The sequence below is a fragment of the Ochotona princeps genome, chromosome 5 (genome assembly GCF_030435755.1).
Source record: "Ochotona princeps isolate mOchPri1 chromosome 5, mOchPri1.hap1, whole genome shotgun sequence".
Taxonomy (NCBI): Eukaryota; Metazoa; Chordata; class Mammalia; order Lagomorpha; family Ochotonidae; genus Ochotona; species Ochotona princeps.
In genome coordinates, this window is record NC_080836.1 from 56,700,278 (window position 1) to 56,727,794 (window position 27,517).

At 42.1% G+C, this 27,517-nt stretch overlaps 1 protein-coding gene across 2 annotated transcripts in view; it reads left to right on the forward strand.

Moving 5' to 3' along the window:
- Positions 1–27,517, forward strand: part of AGPS (alkylglycerone phosphate synthase) — a 139,686-nt gene that overhangs the window by 38,450 nt on the left and 73,719 nt on the right. For both annotated transcript variants that reach the window (XM_004577025.3, XM_058664673.1), the window contains exons 3-8: positions 641–731; positions 2,355–2,475; positions 2,575–2,649; positions 12,072–12,143; positions 13,951–14,030; positions 21,749–21,829. In XM_004577025.3, the coding sequence (XP_004577082.2) occupies positions 641–731; positions 2,355–2,475; positions 2,575–2,649; positions 12,072–12,143; positions 13,951–14,030; positions 21,749–21,829 (520 nt within the window). The remainder of the gene's footprint in view (positions 1–640; positions 732–2,354; positions 2,476–2,574; positions 2,650–12,071; positions 12,144–13,950; positions 14,031–21,748; positions 21,830–27,517) is intronic.

Sequence of the window (27,517 nt, forward strand, 5' to 3'; positions counted from 1 at the left end):
ATCCCGGTGTGTTCAAGGCAAGAACTTTAGCTGCAAGGCCACGCCACCGGGTCCCTCTTTGAGTCTTGATCCATTATCCCATTCCAGCTTCCTGCTTGTCTTCACTCTGGGAGACAGCAAATGTTGACTCAGGTGGTTAGGTCCCGGCCACACACATGACACCTGGGCTGAGTTCCTAGCTTTTGGCTTCTGTCTGGCTCATTTGCAGCTATTGTGGATGTTTGAGGAATGAATCAACAGATTGGAAATCTCTTCCTCTCTTCTCCTCTTCATTCTCTCCCTTTGTCTCTCTCCTTCTCTGCTTTTCGTGTAAATAGAATAAATTAGTAAAGGCTAAAATAGAGAAAAACTGAATATTATCTGTGTATTCTTTAAGTATAGCACATCCTGTTCCTTTTTTTTGGTCGTAATTTTTGTTTGTTTGTTTGTTGTTGTTGTTTTTGCCTGATTTTGGCTCCTCAATTCTGCATTGCCATAATCGGGCTTCATTTGTTTCAATTTGGTTTTGTGTAGAGTTCACAGTTATATATGGGAGAGTTGGTTTAGTAGGAGCTGCTGAGCCATTACCTGAAGAAGAACTGTGCCTTTACTTTGAAATGAAGATACTTTGCTCTAATCTTTTACCTTCTTTGTGCCTTAGGTATCCTCTTAGTGGCATGGTTTTACCAACTTTTAAAGAGTGGATCCAAAACACCCTTGGAGTAAGTCTGGAGCATAAAACTACCTCTAAAGTAAGCAAATAAGAATGATTACTTAGTACTTAAGTGTTTGTTCTATCTCCAAATAATTTAATGATTTACTGTATTTGCTTTAGTGCAGTTTTTTTTTTCTTTTTCTTGAATCATGAAGCTTACTAGTTTTATTGGTTTTGTTATGGTTTTTTTTTGCGGGGGGAGTTAGGGTCACAATTTTAGATCCTAATTTTAGAATTTATCCAGCAATTTTTTTTATCCTCTCTGAGCTTTGATTATTTTTATTTGAGAAAGAAGAGTAGTAACTTCTTGTTCTGTGTCTTACAGAGTAGTGAAGTGAAAGTGTTAATTCTTTGGAAAGCAGTTTGTAACAAAATATAAACAAAAATAAAAATAAAATATAAAACATCAAAAATAAGTTGCTGTTACTTTTAGACTAGTAAATTTAGAGTAATCTATCATTAATGCAGAATAATTTAAAACAAAAGGTAATATTTAATGTTAGAAGTTTACTGAACATTTCAATAGGTGATACATAATTTTAGTTTATGGGTTTTGCTCTTCTGAAAGTAGAATTAGAAAATTTTAAACTTTATATATGAAACTAATGAAATCTGTAGCATTTAAAAATACATTTTTAAATTTTTGTATTATTTGCATCAGCATGGTGTTTTGCATATCTCTTTGGGTGTATGAGACTATGTCTTGGGCTCTATTCTGTATTTGATTCAACTTGTTAGTAAATTGTGTAGGTATTCAGTGAGTGCTTGTTAGATTTACTTATACAGCCACAATTGTTTTATTCTAGTTGTTAAATTAACAACTAATTCCCTTATTCTTTCCATACTATGCCTTTTACTTTTCTTACAGGTCTCTTTTGTTATCTTAAGTTTTTCAGTTCTCTTGATTATTTGTAATTAATTTTTGTTTCTTTTTCTTTCTTTCTCTTTCTTTCCCTTTCACCCTTTTTCCTTCTTCTTTTTTTTGTTTTACCTGAGGGTCCAGAGAGATTTATGGCAAAAGCGAGGATGGGGGACAGAAGGAACGCTCATTCCTTGGCAGCAGCCAGCCTCCTGGTGGCCAGCATGCCGCTCAGCTCCTCTCACTTCCTCTTGACCAGGATGAGTGTGTGCACCTTCTTCTTGATGAACTTGAGCATTGCTTGTCCTTGGAGACCTTGAGCAGCTTCATGGCATGGCGGTGCACCTAGGGTGGCGAAGCCCGCAAGCCTCCCAGGTCATATCCCACATGACACCAACTCGGTGTACATGATCAGGCTCCCGCAGTTGTGGTGGTATTTGAACTTTCCTGCATTCTTGGTCACCTTGTGGCCGTTGTTAAGGCCCAGGGTAATGAGATAGCACAGGGAGCCATGGCTGTTCATTCGGAAGAATTACTTTTCTTTGATACTGATAAATCCACATGCCATATTCAGAAATTTTATCAGGTTTTGATGTGTTATTTTTATCTGCTTTTGATCCCTTTTCTATTTTATTTGCAAGGCAGAGAAAGAGAATTACTTGGTATTACTTGACATTCTCCTATGCTTTCATCTTAACTTGAGATGTAAAAATATATGTATATTAAAGTCATTCTTCCTAACAGATATATTCAAAATTTGTTTTCTAGAACTAAGTTGAAGATTTTAATTCTTTTTTTTAGGCATCTTTAAATCCTAGTGATACACCTCCTTCTATTGTAAATGAAGATTTTCTTTGTGAACTTAAAAAAACTAATATTTCATATTCACAAGAAGCAGAAGATCGGGTATTTAGAGCTCATGGTAACTTACTTTATATTAATACTATTTATTTATCTAGCTACATAAATTTTCTGTGACTTAAGGTGTTTTTGAATTTATCTCTTTTAAATCACAAAACAGGTCATTGTCTTCATGAGATATTTTTGCTCAGGGAAGGAATGTTTCAGCGAATTCCTGATATAGTTTTATGGCCAAGTAAGTTTGTTTTCTACTTTGTATCAATTCAGTATTGCTAAATCTTAAGTAAATTCAGTGGTAGAAATAGGTATTTCTTAACATATGAATTGTGAAGAGTACAAAAGGCTATATTTTAGGAGAGTTTACCAAAAGTTATGCAGTCCTTTATTTTTTCATTTTTAAAAACAATTATTTATTTTTGAGGAAGATATCAGAGAGCTAGTGAGAAAGAAAGACAGAAAGACAGGCACTCCTACTAGTAATTCACTCTCATGAGGAGGCTGGGAGCAAGGAATTCAATCCAGGCCTTCCCACATGGGTGTCAGGAACCCAACTACTTGAACCGTAACCTACGAGACTCTCAAAATTTTATCAGAAAGCTGCAACCAGAAGCAGAGCTACAGCTCAAGCCCGCTTGTTCCAATAAGGGATTGAAGCTGCTTCTTCTTCTTTTTTTTTTTTTTTAAAGATTTATTCATTTTATTACAGCCAGATATACAGAGAGGAGGAGAGACAGAGAGGAAGATCTTCCGTCCGATGATCCACTCCCCAAGTGAGCCGCAACGGGCCGATGCTTCGCTGATCCGAAGCCGGGAACCTGGAACCTCTTCCGGGTCTCCCACGCGGGTGCAGTGTCCCAATGCATTGGGCCGTCCTCAACTGCTTTCCCAGGCCACAAGCAGGGAGCTGGATGGGAAGTGGAGCTGCCGGGATTAGAATCAGCGCCCATATGGGATCCTGGTGTGTTCAAGGTGAGGACTTTAGCCACTAGGCCACGCTGCCGAGCCCAAGGGATTGAAGCTTCTTTTTTTTTTTTTTTTTTTTTTTTTTCACTATGTAGCAGTTACTTTATTTATTTTTTTTTTCCAGTTTTTCTTCTATTTTATTGTGTTGTTGACAATCTTTACATAGTTAATTACAGTTAAAGAAAGAAAAAGAAAAAAAAAAAGGTTCAGGGGGATAGGGAAGTGGGTAATACTATTATGTCCACATTGTTTCCATCTTGTATCTGAGGTAAAGGGGGATATTGAGGGAGAAGCCCCACCCGGTTTCCCGCCCACCCCGAGTCCCGGATGTGGGGCATGCTCTGAGATATGTGCTCGAGTGGTGTTAATAGTTCTCCGGTTATGAATCGCTGCCAGTTTCGCTCGATGAGGTCGTCCACTGATTGATATGGTCCATCATAAAGTCTCCGTTTGCCCCATATATCTCTGCCAACATATAGCTGAGATGAATGATTGATCTGCTCTGTCTTCTGTCTTTTCTTGATTAGAGTTCTGAGTCCAGCAGTTCGATTAGGGAGATCTCCAAAGAAACTTTGAGGTATTCCCAGACTAGTTTCTTGTATGCTCTAGCAAGCACAGGGCCCGGCACAGTCCATCACCACGATCAGCTGGTGGTTGCAATTGCTGGGTGGGTTCTGTTTTCAGTCCCGAGTTGCACTGGAACCAATGGGTGTTGCAGTCCAGTCTGGTTCTGCCCAGCACGTACTCGGCCCTCACACAAACCAGTGGGAGCTGCAGCCTAGTTGGGGCGACCCACAATAACCCCCACCAGGCCCGCCCCCTACCCTGGTTTGCCAGTATGTGTAGCAGAAGACCAGTCTGTCCCTCATCCCATTTGGCTCTGGCACTTGTCAATGGGTATTAAAGCTTAGTTCTATCTAACCAACTCAACCATCCAGCCTCACGGGTGTTGTTGAGTGCCTCTCTATCTAGCCATCCCAGCCCCCGTCCCAGTCTTCATGCCCTCCCACGGGACTAGTGACCCAAGAAGGGGGAACCCACTTTTTCCCTCCCAGGTCTCTCTGTCCCGGTTTATGCACTCTTTAGGTGGTTCTGTGATTTGACTTGACAGAATTAGTCCCCAGTGCCAGCTTCTGCGGCTATGCCCAAACATCCCTCACCCACTCTAATTTATGCTTGCACCAGCAGGAATAATCAGCCCAGCCTGGCTTTTCCCTGATCTAGTCCACATGCAGCGCACAGGTGTTGTAGCCTTGCATAGTCTAGTCTGTCTCTATCCCAGCCCACGCTCTCCATTGGGAGTAGCTGTCCGGTGAGGGAACCAGCCCCTTAATCCCCCCGCCAGTTCTGCCCCTCCCTTCCTTCCTGGATCTCATGTGTGCTGGTTGGGTGCTGCATTCATATCCAGTACAGGCAACCACGCCCTGGCATTCCGTAATGTGTACTGGTTTTGTCGCGACCAAACCCGGCTCATCCCACACTCTGATCTGGTGATCGGATTTGCCAGTGGGTGATACGGACTGATTCAGCCTGGTCTGCTCCTGACCCATGCTGAATGTGTGCCAGTGGGAAACTTTCCATGGCCTATTCTGGACTGTTTCCTATCATGCTTCTTGCGCTTACCTGCAGGGACTGTGTCCTGCCAGAGGAGTTGCCCAGGCTCCTCCATCAGATCCCCTCCCAAAGGCAGGTTTTGCGCATGCCAGGGGGTCCTTGAGCCAACCCAACTCAGTTCACCTCCTGTCCTAGCAGGAACAGTGGCTTTTCCTGGCTGGCTTTCACCCCATTCTGGTTCTTGTTGTTGGATGTTTCAGCCCAGCCATGGCTTGTCCATACCCACATACAGCTCACGCATGGCTCAGTAGGGGGTTGAGACCCAGCCTAGTCAGTCCCACATCTACCCCCTGGTTCTCCATGCCACCAGATGGTGTTGGGGTCTGAACTGGCCTGGTGCATCCAATCCCAGCCCACACTAGTGCCTCGGGTGACTGCAACTGTTTCCTAGATAGAACGCAGCTCCAATTCTAGCACATACGCCCCTTGGTGGGAACCTCAACCTAGTTAGGGTGTCCCGTTACCTCCCCGATTGGGCTTGTTCCTAGCTGTAAATCATGCACCTGCCCGTGGTTGCTCTGGGGACCAGTAGGTGCAAGAGCCTAGCTCGGTATGACCTGTGTTCCATGCTGGTTTCTAGTTTTGCTTGTAGACAAAGGTTTGTTCAGTCCTGCCCAGTACATTACGGTCCATTACCAAGTTACACATTTTGGAGCTACTATGCCCTGCTAGTCTGACCCCCAGATTTGGACGGCATGTTCACCAGCGAGAGCTATGACTCGCCAGGGGAGCTTCCCAAGTACCTCCACTTGATCCACTCCCAAACCCAGTTTACATACATGCCATTGGTTTTTAGGCCAGTGCCCGGTGTACTCTGGCCTCCCATTTGGCCTTGTATGAGCTGGTGAATGTTGCAGCCCGGCCCACCCCACAGCCTGTTCAGGATGCACATTTGGGTGCTGCTGCCTTGCCCAGTCCAGTCTATGGTGGATCCCTTTACCTGTGATTGATGGCAGGCTCCTTGGTCACACCTAGCTTAGTCCATAACCACCTAAAATTTAGGTTTACCAGTGGGGCCAAACTTTCTACAGGGTGTGGCCCACACATCCTGCACAGAGTCCACCCCAGTATAAGGTTCTACAGTGCTAGTTAAAATTATGGACCTGCCTAATGTGACCAGTCTCCTGAACCAACATCATGTCAGGCAAAAAAATATCCTGCTAGACAATCCGGGGTTTATCTTTTGCATTATAGGTGTTCAAAGCTCAGCATTATTGAGTGATTAGAAGTTCTCCAAAAGCAGAGTTACTGGCGTTGGGAATCTTTAGGATTGACTCAGAACCCAGAAACAGTGGGGTCACCCTCTATCTAAACAGCAATTCGGACATCCATTACCCCAGAACTCCCGGCCCTGGATGAGGCCGAGGACTCGTTCACTGCCTTGCAGCAGTGTCTTTGGCGTGAGCCCCCAGCATTGGGTCCGACCCGGCAGGGGCACCCCCCACAGCCGCCACACTGTGAGGAGCGGCAGTTGCCCCCGAATCCCAAGGCCCGAACCCCTCCCAAACTCACCTAGCTGCCAGATATTAGCAGCTGGGTGGAGCTAGGAATTTTAAGCCAGTTCCCAAGTTCCCACATGGTGCACTTACCCTGAGGAATGAGCTCTCTTGGGTCCTGGATGAGGCCGAGGACTCGTTCACTGCCTTGCGGCAGTGTCTTTGGCGTGAGCCCCCAGCATTGGGTCCGACCCGGCAGGGGCACCCCCCACAGCCGCCACACTGTGAGGAGCGGCAGTTGCCCCCGAATCCCAAGGCCCGAACCCCTCCCAAACTCACCTAGCTGCCAGATATTAGCAGCTGGGTGGAGCTAGGAATTTTAAGCCAGTTCCCAAGTTCCCACATGGTGCACTTACCCTGAGGAATGAGCTCTCTTGGGTCCTGGATGAGGCCGAGGACTCGTTCACTGCCTTGCAGCAGTGTCTTTGGCGTGAGCCCCCAGCATTGGGTCCGACCCGGCAGGGGCACCCCCCACAGCTGCCACACTGTGAGGAGCGGCAGTTGCCCCCGAATCCCAAGGCCCGAACCCCTCCCAAACTCACCTAGCTGCCAGATATTAGCAGCTGGGTGGAGCTAGGAATTTTAAGCCAGTTCCCAAGTTCCCACATGGTGCACTTACCCTGAGGAATGAGCTCTCTTGGGTCCTGGATGAGGCCGAGGACTCGTTCACTGCCTTGCAGCAGTGTCTTTGGCGTGAGCCCCCAGCATTGGGTCCGACCCGGCAGGGGCACCCCCCACAGCCGCCACACTGTGAGGAGCGGCAGTTGCCCCCGAATCCCAAGGCCCGAACCCCTCCCAAACTCACCTAGCTGCCAGATATTAGCAGCTGGGTGGAGCTAGGAATTTTAAGCCAGTTCCCAAGTTCCCACATGGTGCACTTACCCTGAGGAATGAGCTCTCTTGGGTCCTGGATGAGGCCGAGGACTCGTTCACTGCCTTGCAGCAGTGTCTTTGGCGTGAGCCCCCAGCATTGGGTCCGACCCGGCAGGGGCACCCCCCACAGCCGCCACACTGTGAGGAGCGGCAGTTGCCCCCGAATCCCAAGGCCCGAACCCCTCCCAAACTCACCTAGCTGCCAGATATTAGCAGCTGGGTGGAGCTAGGAATTTTAAGCCAGTTCCCAAGTTCCCACATGGTGCACTTACCCTGAGGAATGAGCTCTCTTGGGTCCTGGATGAGGCCGAGGACTCGTTCACTGCCTTGCAGCAGTGTCTTTGGCGTGAGCCCCCAGCATTGGGTCCGACCCGGCAGGGGCACCCCCCACAGCCGCCACACTGTGAGGAGCGGCAGTTGCCCCCGAATCCCAAGGCCCGAACCCCTCCCAAACTCACCTAGCTGCCAGATATTAGCAGCTGGGTGGAGCTAGGAATTTTAAGCCAGTTCCCAAGTTCCCACATGGTGCACTTACCCTGAGGAATGAGCTCTCTTGGGTCCTGGATGAGGCCGAGGACTCGTTCACTGCCTTGCGGCAGTGTCTTTGGCGTGAGCCCCCAGCATTGGGTCCGACCCGGCAGGGGCACCCCCCACAGCCGCCACACTGTGAGGAGCGGCAGTTGCCCCCGAATCCCAAGGCCCGAACCCCTCCCAAACTCACCTAGCTGCCAGATTAGCAGCTGGGTGGAGCTAGGAATTTTAAGCCAGTTCCCAAGTTCCCACATGGTGCACTTACCCTGAGGAATGAGCTCTCTTGGGTCCTGGATGAGGCCGAGGACTCGTTCACTGCCTTGCGGCAGTGTCTTTGGCGTGAGCCCCCAGCATTGGGTCCGACCCGGCAGGGGCACCCCCCACAGCCGCCACACTGTGAGGAGCGGCAGTTGCCCCCGAATCCCAAGGCCCGAACCCCTCCCAAACTCACCTAGCTGCCAGATATTAGCAGCTGGGTGGAGCTAGGGGATTGAAGCTTCTTAAGTGCGGTTACTGCTGGGTCACATGATTGCCCTGGAAGTATTTTTTGATCTGATCATATTGAACTGTTAGGCTTTAAAGACTGATTTTGTTGTTAATGATGAAATCTTCATTTTAAAGGTAAATGATTAAATTGAGAGGTTAGTAAAAAAATGAATTTTTTGGTTATGTTTTAGAAGCTTAATGAAATCATTGTCAATCATTGATATAGTCAGATATTTGGAAATAATTAAAATAGCTGATAACTGCTACTTAATAATAGTTTGTTGACATCAGCTTGTATGCTGAAAAATGTAAAATTTGCATGCCTTTGAAATGAATTGAATTTTGAGAGATTATTTGGTTTTGATTTGGGTATTTTTTTTTCCCCAAAATTAATTTATGTATCTGAAAGGCAATGTTATAGAGATAAAGGGAGCGACACAGATCTTCCATCTGCTGGTTTACTCCACAGATGGCCAAAGCAGCTAGAGGTGGGCTGGTTCACAGCAGGAGCCAGGAACTTTTTCTGGGTCTCCCACATGGGTCAGGGACTCAAGCACTTGGACCATCTTCCATGGCTTTCACAGGCACATTAGCAGGAAGCTGAATTGGAAATGGATAAACCAGGACTTGAACTGGGATGCTTGTGCTGCAGGTGGCGGCTTTACATGATATGCCAAAGCACCACTCCCCTCTTTTTAAAAAGAATTATTTGTATTGAAGGGCAGAGTTAACAGAAATGGAGGAGAGGGAGAGAGACTGTTGGTTCTTTCTTCAGATAGCTGCCACAGCAAGGCCAGGCTGAAGCCAAGAATAAGACCTTCATCTAGGTCTCACGCTTGTGTGCAAGGGCCATTTTCTGCTGCTTTAGCCAGACAGCTAGCCGGGAGCTAGACTGAAAGTGGAGCAGTGGGGACAAGAACAAGCACCCACATAGGATACAAGCAATGCAGGCAGTGGTTTTACCCTTTCTGCCACAATGCTGGCCCCCACCTGAGAAGTTTCTTCAAGTGTACTTTTTAAATACTTTTCCCCCATGTGTTTGACTATTTAAAAACTAAGAGAATATCATATTGGGAAAAAATGCCTTGCTTTAAGAAATACTGCGCAGGTTAGGAAACAGAGTTAGTCAGCTATTGAACAAGTTTTCTTACTTGGTAAAGTGCTTCCCATTAGGTTGGTTCTCTTCTAAGAGGGTAGAATGAGGAAGAGTAGATGGTGAGATGGACCTGTGCTGTTTTGGATGATAAGGTCAGGAAGGATTTTGATTGAATGACTTTATTAATTACTACTTTAAAGGAAGTTTTGCCTTTCTAAAGTTTTTGAACAGACATATTAATGTGTTTTATTAATCTTTACTTAATTAGTATTGCATTTAGTAAAAAAAAATTTACCACAAATAGTAAGGTTTTTTTTTTTAAGATTTATTTAATTTTATTGAAAAGTCAGATATACAGAGAGCAGGAGAAATAGAGAGTAAGATCTTCTATCTGTTGTTTTATTCCCTAAGCGGCTGTAATGGCTGAAGCTACACCGATCCAAACTCAGCCAGTAGCTTCTTCTGGGTCTCCCACCCAAGTGCAGGGTCCCAAGGCTTTGGGCCATCCTCGACTGCTTTCCCAGGCTACCATCGGAGCTCGATGGGAAGTGGGGCTGCCAGGACACAAACTGGTGCCCATATGGGATTCCAGCGTGTGTAAGGCGAGGACTTTAGCTGCTAGGCCATCATGCAGGGCCCAGACAAATAGTAAGCTTTATAAGCTTAATCTGAAAGCTTGAAAATGAGTTTTTATTAAAAATTGGAATGACAGGGCCTGGTGTGATAGCCTATTGGCTAAATCACCTTGCATAAGCTGGGATCACATATTGCCACTGGTTCATAACCTGGCTACTCCACTTCCCTTCCAGTTCCCTGCTTGTGGTCTGGGAAAGCAATAGAGAATGACCCAGAACCTTGGGACCCTGCATCCATTTGGAAGACCTGAAAGACACTCTTGGCTTCTGGCTTCAGATTGGCTCATCTCTGGCTGTTGCGGCCACTTTGGGAGTGAACCAGTGGGCAGAAGATGTTTCTGTCTCTCCTTTCTGTCAATCCGATTTTCCAGTAAAAATGCATAAACCTTTTTAAAAAAGTGGAATGACAAAAATTACATGTTAGTAGCTTTAAGCAACCTGTCTGGGGTTTTCTGAACAGCAGTCTCCTAAACCCACTGAGAGGGTGAGGCGATGGTGTTCAGCAGCAGCACAACCCCCCCGAGACAGGCTGGGGGAGCATGTCTGTTTATTATCAAACAAGCACAAATATATATAGACTAAGAAAGGGGAAGGTAGATGGGCACCTTCTGACAGTCCTCCCACCCATTAATGACACTGTGATTGGCTAGAATGCACATCAATCTTCCTGGAGTCACAGGTCTTATACAACATGCACAGCTCGCAGGTGTGCCTCAGATCACGTTCACCATGTGTGACTGGCAGGTAGGCTGTGGGTCGCCTTTGACTTCCCAGAGCTGCTTATCAAGGAAGTTCCAGTACAGCTTGTTCAAGGACAGAGAAGAGAGACTGAGGTGCAGCCTACTGTTCTCACCTGTAAGGCCAGCGGTCATGCCGGATTGAGGTCTTTTAAGATCTTAGCACTTAACATTAAGTATTTGCTGAGATTTTTTACCTTAAGTTTCTTTCCTACATGATAACTCATAATCTGTCAGATCTATCGAAAGATCTATTTTTCTAAAACAATCTCTTTGCTATGTTGTTTTCTTCACTAATGTCCTGCTGCCAATCAGTTTGAGTCTTAGCAGTGTCTTGTTTGGCATTTAAGACCATCATATCCAAAGTTTTTGTTACTTATGTAACTGTTGTATTGATGAATCCCCCAGTTATGTGCAATAAAAAGGAATTCATGTGCAGTAAAGCTTGTATTGTATTTTAATATTTATTTAAACAGTAAATGTTATTCATGGTGCTAAAATTAGTGAGTGAAAATATAATGAGAAATTATGTTTACATAGTCTGTCTCCCACAAGACACTAATTTCAACAGGAAATATCTGACACTCCGTAACAGGATGATAAAAATTAACATTGCAAGAAGCGAGTCATATCTGTATTATGTGCTTCCTGGTACAATACAGTGAGAAAGGCACAAAATCTGTTTTTTGTGAAATTACCATTAGAATGTTTATACTGAATTTACTCATAAGGAAATATACAAAACCTAGTTGAGGAACAGTCTGTGAAATAACTGACCAGTGTTGCTCAAAAGTATCGTGATTTTGAAAATTAAAGATAGACTGAGGAAATGTCTGTTTTCAAAGAAGATGCAAGGCATGATAGTTAAATGTAATGTGTGCTCCTAAATTTATTCCTGGTCCAGAAAGGATATTAATGGGATAGTGGACAAAATCTGAGTAAAGTCTGTAGATTCTTAATTGTTTGATTTGGATAATTGGAGTATTGTTAGGTAAAATATTGTCTGGTGTATGTGATGAAAGAAATTCTTGCTATTTTTGTGGCTTTTTTATAAGTCTGAGGTTTACAATGACAAGTTTTAAAAAATGATTTTGATTTGATTGTTTAAAGTGTTAATAATTGAATAAATTAGTTTTATACATTGAAGCACTTTATCAGACACTTATTTTACAGTTGCCCAGGTTTTATTCATGTCCCAGTGATTAACTTTACTGTCTTTTTTACAGCATGTCATGATGATGTAGTTAAGATTGTGAATCTAGCATGCAAATATAACCTTTGTATCATACCAATTGGTGGTAAGTAATACGGTTTTTAAATTTTGATATATAAATTTGTTCTTTTCATTTAAACTGTTCTTATTTTAAATATTTGTGTCATTCTGCTAAGAACATTCTTATAGTTGTGGTTGTTTTACTTCTGAGTCCACTCTAAACCTACCTAAACTGTTTGCTACATGAAATACCCTTTAGATCATAACTTTTGTCATTTGAATTCCATTTGGATACTAAATAAAAAATGTTAGCACTTTAGTCATTATTTCTGACATGTATGTTTACGGAAAGAATTTTGTTTGTTAAAGTAATGTGAATATACCCAAGCATAAAGCACTGAGAAACAGAGGAAGCATAGAGCACTGTCTACTAGATCAGTCAATACAGGGGTGGCCAAATACAGGAGTGGTTTAATTCTGTCTTTGATCAAAAGATACAAAATTGAACATTGTCTAGCAGTGAAACGAATTTGATTTTTTGAGGTCATTTATTGATTGCAGTATTTTAACAACTTTCATGAGCCAAAGGAAATTACCATGACTGATCGAATTGCCATTGATGGAATGGAAATGGGATCCTTTACAACTCCAGAAGCTCCAGATGGTCTCTTCAGCTGACACTTTATTTGAAGCATGCCCAAAAAAGGCATTATGTTGCCATTTACTATGAAATATTTTTCTGATTTCAGTTAACTATGATAAATAGTGATAATTGACCACAAGATCGTGCTCTTAACTGACAGCTCATGGTTTTACCTCGTTAAATTAAACTGAACACTACAGATCAACAGACTGTTTTTGTGGAAGATAAGTTCCATATGTTTTCTTCCATGCAAAATGTTTGAAAATATCAATTAAAACATTTTTAATATAATGGAATGATAGAGATTTAGGTAAGAACTAAGAGCGTTGTATTATCCTTTATTGATGTCAAGAAAGCAGTTTCCTTTGGCCACAGATGTTAAGAGGAAATAATGGCAGTATACTTTTAAAACAATTTTACTTGTTCCTCATTAAAATCACTTTTCACCGATAAACCTAAAAATTATTTTTTAAATATTGTTCAGTCTGGAAATTTTTGGTTTGTTTTTATCCTGACTTCTTAGTTTCTGAGCTTATGAGATATTATTTTAAATGATAACTCACAATTATGTTACAAAGGAAGTAATGGTGTCCCTGGGATGAAATTTAGTAATCATTAGCTTACAGCTTTTCCTATTTTAAAGGTTTGTTTACTTATTATTATTAATAATATTTGAGAGCCAGAGTTATACAAAGAAGGAGAGACAGAGAAAACTTCCATCCACTAGTTCACTCCCCAGATGGCCACAACAGCCAGAGGTGAGCCAATCTGAAGCCAGGAGCTAGGAGCTTCTTTAGGGCTACCCCTGTGGGTGCAGGTGCCCAAGGTATTGAGCGCTCCTCTGTTGCTTTCCCAAGCCATAAATAGGGAGCTGGATTGGAAGTGGAGCAGCCATGACACCAACTATTCCCGTATAGTATGCCAGCACCACAGGCAGAGGATTAGCTTAATACTATGTACCAACTGTGTGCCAGCCCAGAATTTTACTATTTGCAGTGTGGAGTTCACAGATTACTAGTGGCTTTACTTAATTGTGTGTGTACAGGTGTTACAGTTCTATAATTTTGCTTCATTTTCGTACACAGCATGAAGTAAAGATGGATTTGCTGTTGAGTATGTTCTCATTTGCATGCTGCATTTTGTAAAATAGAAATAGACACTACTTTCCTAGTAGACCTATTTGTATACTTTATATTAGGAATTTGCCTTAGAATTGCAAAATATTTAAATTTGTGTTCTATTTTGGCAGGAGGAACAAGTGTTTCGTATGGCTTGATGTGTCCTGCTGATGAAACAAGAACGATTATTTCTTTGGACACTTCACAAATGGTACATGATAATTGAAAATGGAACTGAAAGTTGCTTCTGTTTAAATATTTTTAGGGCTCTGCCTTAGTCACTTAAAAAAGATCTGTTCCAGACAGGGAACAGTCAGCTTGGACTCACATAGACCTTACTAGGTAGGACGCAAAGATTAGTTACTCCTCACTAAGGTATTGGAGATTGCCCTACACACCCCTCCTAAAAATGTTTTGCACCTCAGTTGTTAACATATGCCTAGTTAGAGTTATAAGCCTGTTTGGACTAGCCTAAAATTCGCGAAGTTCAGTAAAAATCTTGCTTGAATACTTTAAGCTGCTAGATATAAAAATGATAATAGACACGAGACAGCTAAATAGTACCCTATAACTATTTTAAGGTGGATAGCAGCTGGTTGTGTATAAACTAAAATTGAAAAGTCAATGAAGTAGTCACAGAATGTGGTTAAGAACTTGCATTTTCTTTTTTTTTTTTTTTTTTTTTGTGTGCAATTTTTTTATTATTATTAATTTCATTGCATAATGTGACACATTTGTTTTTATGCACTGGAATTCCCCCCACCCCTCCCCAAACCCTCCCCCCACCCCCACGGTGGATTACTCCACCTTGTTGCATTTCCATAGTTCAAATTCAGTTGACATTCTTTCATTGGAGGTTTTGACCAATCATAAAGTCCAGCATCTTATTGTCTTGGTAAGTTTTCTTGTTGAGACCATCTCTGGTCTGAAGGTAGATCCAACAGAGTATCATCCCAATCAAGTAAAAAACCCAACATAATATTTACAACCATTTACAACATTATGGCATTAATTGACATGGTATTGATTAACCAATATGTTACTAGAGAAACGCATGTTCTCGGCCACAACCTGTGACTTCCTCATGGACATTTCAATTTTGGTTTATATTTAACCATGTTCTATATACCTTAGAATGGCTATATATTGCTATTCAGCTGTCTCTTGTCTATTTCTATGTTAGTATTTAGCATTTTATAGCATTGAAGCATGATTTTGCTGAACCTGGTTGTTTTTCGGGTAGTCTAACTCTATAACTTTAACAGGACAAATGTCAACAGTTTAGGTGAACGGTTTTGGGAGGGGTGTGCAGAGAAATCCTCAACACCCCAGAGAGGAGTAACTGATCTTTGTGTACCACCCAGTGAGTTATAAGTGCATCCCAGCTGGCCGCTTCCTGTCTGTTTCTAAACTTTCCTAGTTGTTCTCTGTCTATCTATTCTAATTTGTTTGTTCATGTTTGTTTGTTGTGAGGGGTTTCTGGAGCAATCCTGATGGTCCTTACAAAAGAGGGTGGGGACCCAAAGTTGGAAGCAGGCAAGGGCCAGAGAAAGCTCCTCTCCCTAGTTCCGATGGAAGTTTACTGTTCTTCTGTTTCTGCGGACCGCTCAGGGATCCTGGTTGTCGTTCCGATGACCCTGGATCCTTCAAAGGAGGAATTGGGCTTCTTCCATCCCACATTGTAGGTCCAAATGGGAATGGGTGACCTCAGAGTTCTTGGCCTCTGAAGGCACTCCTTTTCCCCCGTAGTCTCCTTGGCGGTAGGGATGTAGTCCTCGGTGGTCGTACTGATAGTCCTTGGTGAGGCTTTGGGAGTCCTGAGGGTTGGGATACAAGCCTCCTCCTGTCCCCCTGCTCCACTCTGGGGTCCCCTCCTGCTCTATGCGTATGACCTCCTGTTAAGAGGTTGTTAGGATTGCTCCTGATTCCCTCCACATGTCTTTGTAGTTTTGCTATTGTCTAATGCTGACTCCAGTCTGCTGTCTATGAGTTACCTGTTATGATCCTGATGGGTTATACTTCCCCCGTCTTCCTCACACCTACTGGGGTGATGTAAGATCTCTCTGCCCTCCCTCCCATTTCCAAGTATCATAGGGCCTTACAAGTTTATTAGGTCTTACAATTCTTGATGCAGATCATAAGCAATCTGACTCATATCGATTGTTGGTTCATTGGCCATCTCACAACGTCCTGTTGCATGAGACACAGGCTGTTTGGGGTTGAAACAATATTACTGTTTTCTGGATTGACTTCATTTCATGACAGCGACATCAATTACCACCACCACAACAACATCAACAACAGAGTATAGCACCCTAATAAAATAATGCGCCTCTGAGTAACCTATACATGCTTAATTAAAAGGAAACACAGAAGTCTTTTGGGAAAAATGATGCCATCGTCTGCTTCATGAGCACATGATGAATTCTAGTGGAAAGAGATTGTTTGGGAGCAATCAGACTGACATAAAAACATTACCGCAGTCTTGTTCAGTCTGTCCAGCCTCTCATTAAACTCTGGAAATTGTTGATGCATTTTGAAGCCAAACTCGACCTGACCAGCCTTCTACCCATCCCAGATAAATACTGGCATATGAACTTCATTTAGCAATCCCACCCCTATCTTGGTTTCGTGTTCATCAGAGGGGTAGTTACCTAGGAGGAAGATGTCCATTATTTCCCTACTAGGACACTCGAGCTCCTGGGTCTTGGTTTGGTTGGTAATTCAATCTGCTTCTAATAGTTCTTATGGGTAATCTCATTCAAACCTTCATGTCTCAGTCCCACTCTTGCCCTAGTGTTTATGTTTACTATTGCTGGGAATCACCAGAAATTCATCTCTGACCGACACAAAGGCTGTCTTATTCAAGAGTGTCAATGGGCAGCTTTTTCTGATCATAAAACTCCATAGCTCGCCGCCGGGCGGCCAGCAGGCAGAGCCTGGCACCATTTGGTGCACTGGCCGCCCGAAGCCAGGGACCCCCTCACTGCCTTGCGGCGGTGGTCTTGGCATGCTGAGTCCTGGTTCTCGGGTCCGGCCTGGTTGGGCCGCTCCCCCAGGGCCGCCCTGAGCCCTGGGGGGCGGCCAGCCGCCTCTAGGTCAGCCAAGGTTCCAGTCCCTCCCCCACTCGCCCCACCTCTAGCCTATGGCCGAGGGGTGGAGCTAGCCCTCTAGCCCGGGTCTGGAGGTTCCCACCTGGCGGGCTTACCCCGGGGGTGGGGGAAGCGGTAGCACTTGGGCCTGGGAAATAGCCGGGGACCCCCTCACTGCCTTGCGGCGGTGGTCTTGGCATGCTGAGTCCTGGTTCTCGGGTCCGGCCTGGTTGGGAAGAACTTGCATTTTCTAACATATTGGTCACTCACTACCATGTCAATTAACTTCATGATGTTGTAAATTGCTGTTGAAGTTGTGTAATGGCTTTTCATTGGGGGGAATGATATTCTGCCAGCTCTACTTCCAGACTAGGGATGGTCTCCCAATGAAACTGTTGCATTTATCTGGACAATAAGATGCTGGACTTTCTACATGGTATATGCTTATAATGAAGGAATCGTGACTGGATATGAACTGTACTACTACAATATGGAGGAATTCAGTATGAGGGGAGGGCTTTTTAGAGGGGTTGGAAGAATCCCAGAGCCTATGAAACTGTGTCATAAAATGAAATAAAAAAAAATAAATTAAAGAAAAAGGAAATCCACACACAAAAAACAGAGATCTGTTCCTTATTTTGTTTTAAATGTATTTCATCTTCCGAATTGACCTTTATCTTCTGGTATGTGAAAGCCAAAATCACTGTTGCACTTAAATGTGTATTTTGGTATTGTTCTACCAAGTTGATTTGTGAAACTGTTATTTTGAGAAGTCATCAACATGCTATATGACTTGACTTTTAGAATTAAAAAAAGAACAGACTATTAGTAACCATCAAAGCTTATTTGTCCCCAAATTTATACTAAAGCTGTTGCATTTTTTCCTCGGTGTGAATGGCAGGGCCAACTAATGTTAACAGTAGGATTACTTCCTGAAGTTTTGTCCCATGGTAGTCCGAGAGTTAAACATTGTGCCATGTTAAGGTTTTAGTTAGTTTGATCTTTATCGTCATATAGTCAGTAAAATTCCTGGTTATACATATTCCTTGATTGTAATGAAAGTGATTAAAAATTTTGTTTGTCCAAGATATTCACAGCAACTTTACTCATGATTGCAAGAAACTGGAAACAGCCCAATCATCCATTTGTTGTTCACCCAACATCGGCTGTATACCTAACAGGTTATGGATTAAGCTGTGGCATAGTCATACCATGCAGTACTACTCAGTAATGAACAGAGAGTGCAACATATAGGTGAATTTCAAAACATACTGAGTGAATGAAATGTGTACAGGTTTTCTACAGTGACTATGTGGTCTAGAGTAAGCAAAACTAAACTTTGGTGAGCAAAACCCTAACAGTGGTTTCCTCCCAAGGAATGGCAGAAATTTGATATGACTGAGGATGTTCTGTAGCTTTCTAGGCATTTGAGTTATTTAGGTATACATCAAAATTCATCAAATGGTATAGTTAGCATTTGTTCATATTGTTATGTACTTCCAGAAAAAAAAAAACAACCTCATTACCTGTACAGGGAATCTTCAGAAATTTTATGGAAAATATGTGTTACTGTTGTTGAAACTGACGAGCAATTGCAAATGGTATATATTTTACTATGAAATTCCTCATCACTTTCTTTTATTCCCAAATTTAAGAAAAGACAATTTCCTCCAGGGAATAAACTTGGGAATATATAGGAATTTCTGTCTCTTTATCTTACTATGTATAAATTTATCTTTAAATCTGTTACTGATTCTATAAAGCAGAGACAGTTGTACCGCAAAATGGTATTGTGCGGATTAAATGAGATGTGTTCACATTGAACAAATCCATAAAAATTTAAATAACTTATTTTTATTATAAAGAAAATAGGTTTTATGTAGTTTATAGATAAAATTTTAAGAATGTAAGATTCTGTTTCTTCTCTGCCCCTTCTCCTTCCCTTCTTTGTGTTATAGTTTTTGTGGTAATATATTTTTTTTATTATTTTGACAGGATTATTTTTATTTGTAGTGCTGAGGAGTGAGATATATTTATTCAGTTTATATCATTCCAGCTCATGGCATTGTAAACTTCATGATCTTATGAAAATGAACAAAATAAATATAATGTTTCTGGAAAAAGCTCTGAAAACAGGTGTTATTCATTATATTGCATTTTGAGACATTATGAGTGTGTCTCTGGAATTAAATATATAATTTCCTAGGACTGCCATAACAGAAGAGTGAACACTGGCTGGCAGAAGTAGTACAATGGTAATCCTCCCAGTGTTGTAGGTAGACATGCAAGCTCCCAGCATGGGTCAGTTTGGTATCCTTGGATGCCTCCCACTTAATCTTCTAGACTGTTACAATCTCTTTGTGTCCTTACATGTTTCTTGATTAACACACCCCACCTCTCTGCCTTTTCTTAGGAGGACACCGGGCATACTGGAGGGGAGTCCCAAAATTATGATCTTTTTCCCCCCGAACTTTAATTAGCTCTGTAAAGACCCTAGTGATATTACAGGTTCTTTCACTGATTTGAAAAGTAGAATTACAGAGAGACATTCTCCTGATTTCACTTCTCAAATGGCTTTCATGGCTGGAAGTAGGCCAGGCAGGAGTCACAATCCAGGGGTTTTAGCCACATCTCCCTCATGTGTGCAAGAGTCCAAGTATTTGATCTATATTCTGCAGCTTTCCCAGGCATGAAGCTATAGCAGAAGTGGAACAACTAGGACATGAACTGGCACACATATAAAATACCGACATCACAGCTGATGGCTTAACCTGCTTCTCTATAACCCTGGTTCTGAAGGCATGTCTTTTAAATGGAACCAAAATGGGTTATGGCTTTGAACCATGATTTTGTTTTGTTTTAGGGAGGAGAATGGGGCTAGGCAAAACAAGGGTAATATATATATTTTTTTATTTATAGTCACAGGCTTAATGTTCCACCAAATAAAAGAGTTCAACAAGTATAAATATAACTAGCAAGACCACTGTTCTGCAAGAATATAGAACAGGACTGTGAAGAGTAATGAGACTTTTTTGTATGCTATCTACTATCACAAATCAGCAAAATTGTCTGACTTATTTCAATAATAATAATGATTTCCAGTTGCATCCATTCTGTTGCAAAAGGCAGGAATTCATACATTGTTTTGTGACTGAGCAGCATTCCATTGTGTATATTTATCACATTTTCTTCATCCAGTCACTTGTTGATGGACATCTAGGTTGATTCTTAATCTTGGCTGTTGTGAATAGAGCTGATATAAACATGGGGGTACAGGTATCTCTTATATGTTGATTTCATTTCCTTTGTGTATATATTTCCAGGAATTGGATGGCTGGGCCATATGCTAATTTTTTTTTTTCAGATTTCTGAGGAGTCCTATATTGTCTTCCACAGTAGTTGCACCAGATTGCATTCTTACCAACTGTGTATTAGGATATCTTTTTGTCCATATGCTTGCCAGTATTTATTTATTTATTTGTTTGTTTATTTATTTATTTATTTTGGTGATAGCCATTTTAACAGGGATGAGGCAGTACTTCATTGTGGTTTTTGTTGGATTTCTTTGTGGCATGTGCATTCCTCATGGGTGCTGGTTCAAATTTTGGCTGCTCCACTTATAATCAAGCTGCCTGCTAATAAGCCTGGGAAAGCAACAGAGGTGGCCCAAGTACTCAGGCCCTGCAGCCAGAAGAGAGAGCTGGAAGAAGTTCCTGGTTTTGGATTGGCTCATTTCTGGCTATTGTGGCTATTTGAGGAATGAACCATTGGTTGGAGGATCTTTTTCTCTCTCTCTCTTTCTCTCTCTCCCTGCCCTGTCTTTTTAAGTTTGCCTTTGGAAAAAAATAGGGTCTGGTATGATAGTCTAGTGGTTAAATTCTCACCTTACAGTTTGTATTCTGGCTGATCCACTTCCTACCCAGTCCCCTGCCTTGTGGTCTACTGGGAGAGCAGCAGAGGATGGCCCAAAGCCTTGGAACTCTATTCACATGGAGAAGATGGAAGATGCTGGCTCCTGGCTTCAGATTGGTTTAGCTGCAGATGCTGTGGCACTTGGGGAGTGAACCAGCAGATAATCTTCCTGTCTGTGTCTCCTTCTCTCTGTATATCTGCCTTTCCAATAAAAACAAATAAATCTTTTAAAAAAGCTAAAAAAGATACATATATATATATATATGTATATGTATCTTTTTAAAAGTTTCTAATTGTTAAATCAAAAAAAAATTTTAGATGTCATTAATACATTTGGTAAATTTAGTTGAGTTCCAAAGGTTTTATCATTTCCATTGGAGCATTAGTTGGATGTAGTTTTTGTTTTCTGCATTGGGCTTGCTATTCTACATCAAGTTGAACAGAGCGGGAGGTACACTTATTCAAGTGTCCTTTTAGGTTTTTTTTTTCCTTTTTTTTAATTTCATGGCCATTGTCTTATATTCTTCAATTCAGTTTGACTGTTAGTGCTTACAAAATGCCAGGTTCTATATGTGGTATAAGTTTCTTATGTTCAGTCCCTCATTTAACTCTTAGAGAAACATTGTATGTATACAAGTGAGGGAAATAGTCATCTTTGACAAGTAAATAAGTTGTTATAAGATGGAATTTCATTCAGATTAAATCTAGAGACAGACTCTGTGTAACTTAACTGCCTTATTACCATCTCTGTCATGTTGTGGAGCAAGACATTAAGTGGAACTGGTTTCCAAAGTGGCTTGTAGTTGAAGAGTATCCTACCCATTTAATTACTGTCTTGTCACTGTTGCTTTGAATAAGTAGTTGTATTTCCAAAAAACATGTCAGCAGCTGATGGAGATCAAATTTCTTTCTTCCTTTGCAACAGAATCGAATCCTCTGGGTTGATGAGAACAATCTGACAGCTCATGTAGAGGCTGGTATTACAGGACAAGAGTTGGAAAGACAGGTATGTTATTTCCTTAATTAAGATTTTCAAATCGGCTGTACCCCTTTTTGAATGAAGTACCTTTTGTAATACAGGTAGACACCTAACAAATCTGTTGAGTTTCTATTATGAATCAGGTGTTGAGCTAAATGCTAAGGACACAATAGAGATGAATGCATTGCTCCCCTAGCTTCACGTAGCTTCTATTAGGGCAAAAAAGTTAGATAAATGTTAGAAAATTGATGATTTAGAGTTAGAAATGCCACCTGGAGACTAAAGGATACATGAGATGTGGCTGGGTGGAAAGGAATTGGATGAGGAAGATTATCACGTAGGATGTGATATTTAAAATGAGATTTCAGGATGGGTCATAATTACTATGAAAATGAGATGAAGTGGGAAGAAAAATCTGGTCAGGGGAAGGGCTGTATGCAGAGGTTTTAAATTGGCTGTTGCCTTTGGAGACTGCAGATATCTGTCTAAGTATGATTAAAGAGTGTGGTGGGAAAACATACTTTTCTTGTTTTATATGTTGGGTTGGAATGCGTATGACAGTAGTAAAAGATGAAACAGGAAAATAAAGTGGTCACATCATAAAAGGGCCTTGTAAAGAGCCTTGTAGAAGATAAACATTTCTTTTGTCTAGATAGCTTTGGCTACTGTGTGAAGGATGGATGGGGCATGTTAGGCTGGTTGAAACCTGATGCAAAAGTATCAGCAAGAACTGATTGTGTCCTAAAATGAGATACTAGCAGCAGAGCAGAACAAATTGGGCATCCAAGTTTCACATCTTGATAAATTCCGTCAGCCAGGTAGACACTGGCACCTGTATTTAGTATTTGTTACACTTTTCAGAGTGCATTTTTGTTAACAGCTGCTCATCTTCTGAGTTACTGGAATTCTTGTAGTATGTTTAGCACTTTCTGGGAATCCTTTTCTTTCTTGAAAAATTTATTGAACTTGGTCTGTTCCCAACCAGTAGGGAAATGAAACATTTTGAAAAAAATTGATTTATATTGTGTTTATTTCCTACTTAATGCAGAAAGATGCAAAGAACTGGATAAAGAAGAATTTACTTAAGGTAGTATTAAATACTTGCAGTCAGTCAGTATATTTTAAAAATCAAAATAAGGATTTTTAAATTACTGAACTTCAGAAGACTGAATAATAGTATTTAATAAAAAAGTCATGTATTAGTCTCTCATTTGCCTGAATGGTACAATAAATTATCACCATAGCATTTTTAAAAATTTATTTTACTTTTAATATTGTTTACATAGTTCAGAGGGATGCATGCCCATGTGGGCCTCTGATTTGGGTAGAGAGGTTCCAGGTATACAGGACGGAGGGAGGGACAAATGTTCCCATTTTTTTTCTCCTGTGTCTGCAGGAGGGAAGGGAAGGGGCCACTTCTTACTGTCAAACTACATCAGCACCTGGGGTTGGTGGACAGGTATTTGATGACACCCCCAATGTAGTAAAGACTGTTCCAAGTATGTTACTGGAGTGGTTCTGAAAGTTCTGAAACATCGTTAGCTTCGATACACCATGGTTGAGAAAATCTTTCCAAGGTCTGTTGACTGAAAAATCCACTTTAGTGCAGCCACAGACTCTGACACTTGCTGCAAAGCTTGGCCAGGAACGTTGTCTGAACTGTGTTTTCCATCCTCTGCCAAGGCACTTGATGTCCCTACTGGCCTAGATGAGCTGGCTGTCATGTCTCTTGTGTACATACGGGCGTATTGTCAATTGCACAGGCATCAGCCGCTGAGGAGGGCCCAGTCCCTACATGCACTCTAAGCTTGGACCATGCATTCTGTGATTTTTTTCCCTGGGAGTCAGAGTCCAATGGTGCAGTTAGGGAATCCGCCAATAAACCTATTCTGGGGTGACTTCAGAGTTGATTCTTGTGTGCCTCGGCCAGTGCAGGGTCAGGTTTGGTGCAGCATCTGCACCAGCCAATGCACATACCAATGGATGCATCTGCCTGGTCAGTTCTGCCCAGCTACCCATCTCATGTGAACTGATACATACTGCGGCCTACTCCAGTCCAGCCTATCACAGGCCTGGTCTTGACATATACCAGCGTGTGCTGTGGGCTAGTCAGGCGATCCCCAATAATCCCTACCAGACTGCCCCTAGCCTTGGTTTAATGTGTGCTGGCATGTACTGCAGTCTAGATTGATATGTCCTATATCCCATCTGGCTTTTGTGTACACCTGTGTTTGCTGTGGCTTAGATCAGCCTGATCTGACCCTGGTCCCAGTCCCTCCCCCCACCCCACACACACACTGATGGGTGCTGCTGCCTTGCCAAGTCCAGCCCACCACCAGCCCTGGCTCTTGTGCTCACCAGCGAGAGCTGCACCTAGCAGAAGAATGCCCACAGTTGCCCTGTCAGGCCCACTCCTGAATCTTGTACTTTCCAGGAGGGTACTGTGGTCCACTTGCCACTGGGTACTAAGGCTTAGCTCAAATAGCCTGTACCTCACCCAGCTCTTACTTGCAGGTGCAGCAGCCTAGCCCCGCCTGCTCCCCTCAGCAAACCTCAACCCCCCACCCCCCGACCCACCACGTGAACTGGCAGGTGTTACAATCCAACCTGGCCTGGCTTGCACCCCATCTTGGCTCTTGTTTATGCAGTGTGTGCTGTGGACTGGCCCAGCTGGCTCTCTCCCAGCCCCGGCTCCTGTGACTGTCAGGTGAGTTCTGTGGTCCACCTTGGTTCAGCCTGTTACCACTCTAGCTCTGGTGTGAATCAGCAGGTGTTGCAGTCTCACCGAAGTGAGAACACAAGTCCCCTACAGAATCTGCCCTCAGATCTGGTTTTCCTCACATTCTGTTGAGTGTCAACTCCCCTTCTCAGGCATTTGCTGGCAGATACTGCAGCCTAGACTAGTCAGGCATGGCCCCTAATCCCAGCTTTCATGTTTACCAGTGGGTAACAGGTGATGCTACTTCTCCCAGCCCAGGTCTCCCACATGAGCAGGTGCTGTGGCCTGACCCAGACATGCACTTTGGTTTCCCCTCCTCTAAACCACTCCGTCTCAGATTCATTGCCTACCTGTAAGTGCAGTGTCTAGTCCTTGGAGGCCCCCAGAAATCATTCTCCTACTGTACTCCAAAGCATCCGCAAACCCCCTTCCCAGGACAATCTGCAGCTCCCTGATACCTAGGGGCTGGGGTGGTATGGCCCGGCGCATGGCTCCTTGCCTTCCCACAATTGGTTTTTTTTTTGTTATTGTTGTTTAAAGAAATATGATACTCAGCTATGCTGGCACACTGGAATAGTTAACACAAATTTGGCGTTTAACCAGGCCGAGAATGCTTGCCAAGTATTAGCTGCTTTTCTCCTAGCAATGTAACACTTGTCTAGGTACAAGGCAACCTAGGTAGTTGAACATTTTTTTTTAAGTAACAAATAATGGATTTTATGCCTGCAATTTTATATCTTTAATTATAGGATTTGATGTAGTATCTTAACCTTTTAAAACATTTTTAAAGGTTAGAATTAAAATTCAGAAACACAATTCTTTGAAATTTGGATGCTGTTTTCCTAGAGTAGAAAATTCTTGTATTTTACCTCTTTGTTTGTTTCCCTAAGTGCCAATAAGGGCTTTCTTTTTTGCTTTCAGTAGCTTTAATGCTATTTTTATCCTAAGTTCTTCCTCATTAAACCTCTGTGTCCTTCAGGTTCTGCTTAGCTGAGGTAACCACATTAAAATGTCCTGCTTTTCTCTCATATAAGTTTTAAAATGACAGGAACACAGTAACTCAGTAGTGGATTTAAATCTATTTAACTTGTAAATTGCATTGATATTAGTGTGTATAGAATTTAAAGGAAGCCACAAGTGTCAGTTAATTGATTCAGACAGATTTTTTTCAAGTTTATTTAATCTTTGCTACTTTATTAGTAGTCTGGGGATGTGTGACTCTAATGATTTTTTTTCTGTAAGTGAATAATGGATTAGCATTATCACATTGTCTTTACTTCCTTCTGATAGCTAATTAAATCTTGTTGTAAAACTCAAATATACCGCCTAGCTGTGTCACCTTGTGCAAGTTACTAACCCGTATGCCTCAGTTTCTTCATCTATAAAATGGTAATAATATTTTCTACTTAAGTTTTTTGTTAAGGTGAAGTAAATTAGTAAAATACATAACATTTGTCCAATTTTTAGATTGTGTTGCATTCCAACCTCAGTTGGATTTTTACTCAATTTGATAGTTCTGTATGTATTTTGTGATATGCAAATTTTACATCCTTTAGCTACTAGGAAGTTATATTTTTAACAAGGAAGCAGATTTATATTAGTGAACTTGGTAGAGCTCCTTCAGCATAGGACTGTCTGTCTTTGGTGTTGTTTTCATTGCTTCACACAGTTGACACGTAATATGGATTGTTTGGGGATGGACTTAGGGAAGAAATAAAACCTAATGATCTTAGCCTGGTTAGCCATGCTTATTTGGAATTGGGTATTAAATTCTTTTTTTTTTTTAAGATATATTTATTTTTATTACAAAGTCAGATATACAGAGAGGAGGAGAGACAGAGAGGAAGATCTTCCGTCCGATGATTCACTCCCCAAGTGAGCTGCAACGGGCCGTTGCGTGCCGATCCGAAACCGGGAACCAGGATCCTCCTCTGGGTCTCCCACACGGGTGCAGTGTCCCGAAGCTTTGGGCCGTCCTCGACTGCTTTCCCAGGCCACAAGCAGGGAGCTGGATGGGAAGTGGAGCTGTCAGGATTAGAACCGGTGCCCATATGGGATCCCGGCGCATTTGAGGCAAGGACTTTAGCCGCTAGGCCATGCTGCCGGGCCCTAAATTCTTAAAATTAAATATTTAGAGAGGAAAAAAACCTCATGTCCTGTAAATAGCTTTTCAAATCCTGTTTCCTAGCAGTAAAATTTTAGACAAATATCTTGCAATGATAATGTTGAAAAATTAACAAATTATGTTTCACCTAACAGACTATATTAACCACACTTAAATACACAGATACAAGCATAGCTGACATATTCAGCATCTCTGCATGGCTTGCTTGAAAAATACAAGCAGTTGCTTTACTGGATGACTATCAAAATGGTCAACACAGATTGATGGGCTTGAGTACAGTAGACAGTAGGTATGCAGATGGTGGTGTCTGTACCATTTGACAGGAAATGGCTGGGTCTTTAAAATGATTTCAGTGGGATGGCTTTGGTGTTGTTGCAATAAAGGGCATCCATTCAACCTCAGGTGCTGTGCAGATGGCAAAGCCAAGCTAATGTAGAAAAATGAGAGACAAGTGACTATTTAATGTACAGGAATGCATGATCTGCATCACAAATAAATGACGGTATTACATGCAGGAAACCTAGCCAGATGGCTGTACATTAAAACACATGACTCCTTGAGAGAATTAAGTATAGGCAATTTGCTCAGAGTTTCTGCAGGCCTGCTGCATATTAAATTAAGGTAGGGAGAACAAGAGATTAAACACTTTATTTATTGAAAGTGTTTAGGTGAAATTGGCAGTTATTTAAGCAAAATCTGATCTTCCCAAGAGTTTTAATTGTTGGGGATAAAAAAGCTGGGCAGGGACGGCTGGCTATAGGCAAAGCTGAGTTGTTTCTTTTTTTATACAGATTTTAAAGAATATAAATAGTAAAGTGGAAATTTAAGGTGGGAAGAGTTAATGGGTTAAGTGCTGTGTGTAAAGGGACCA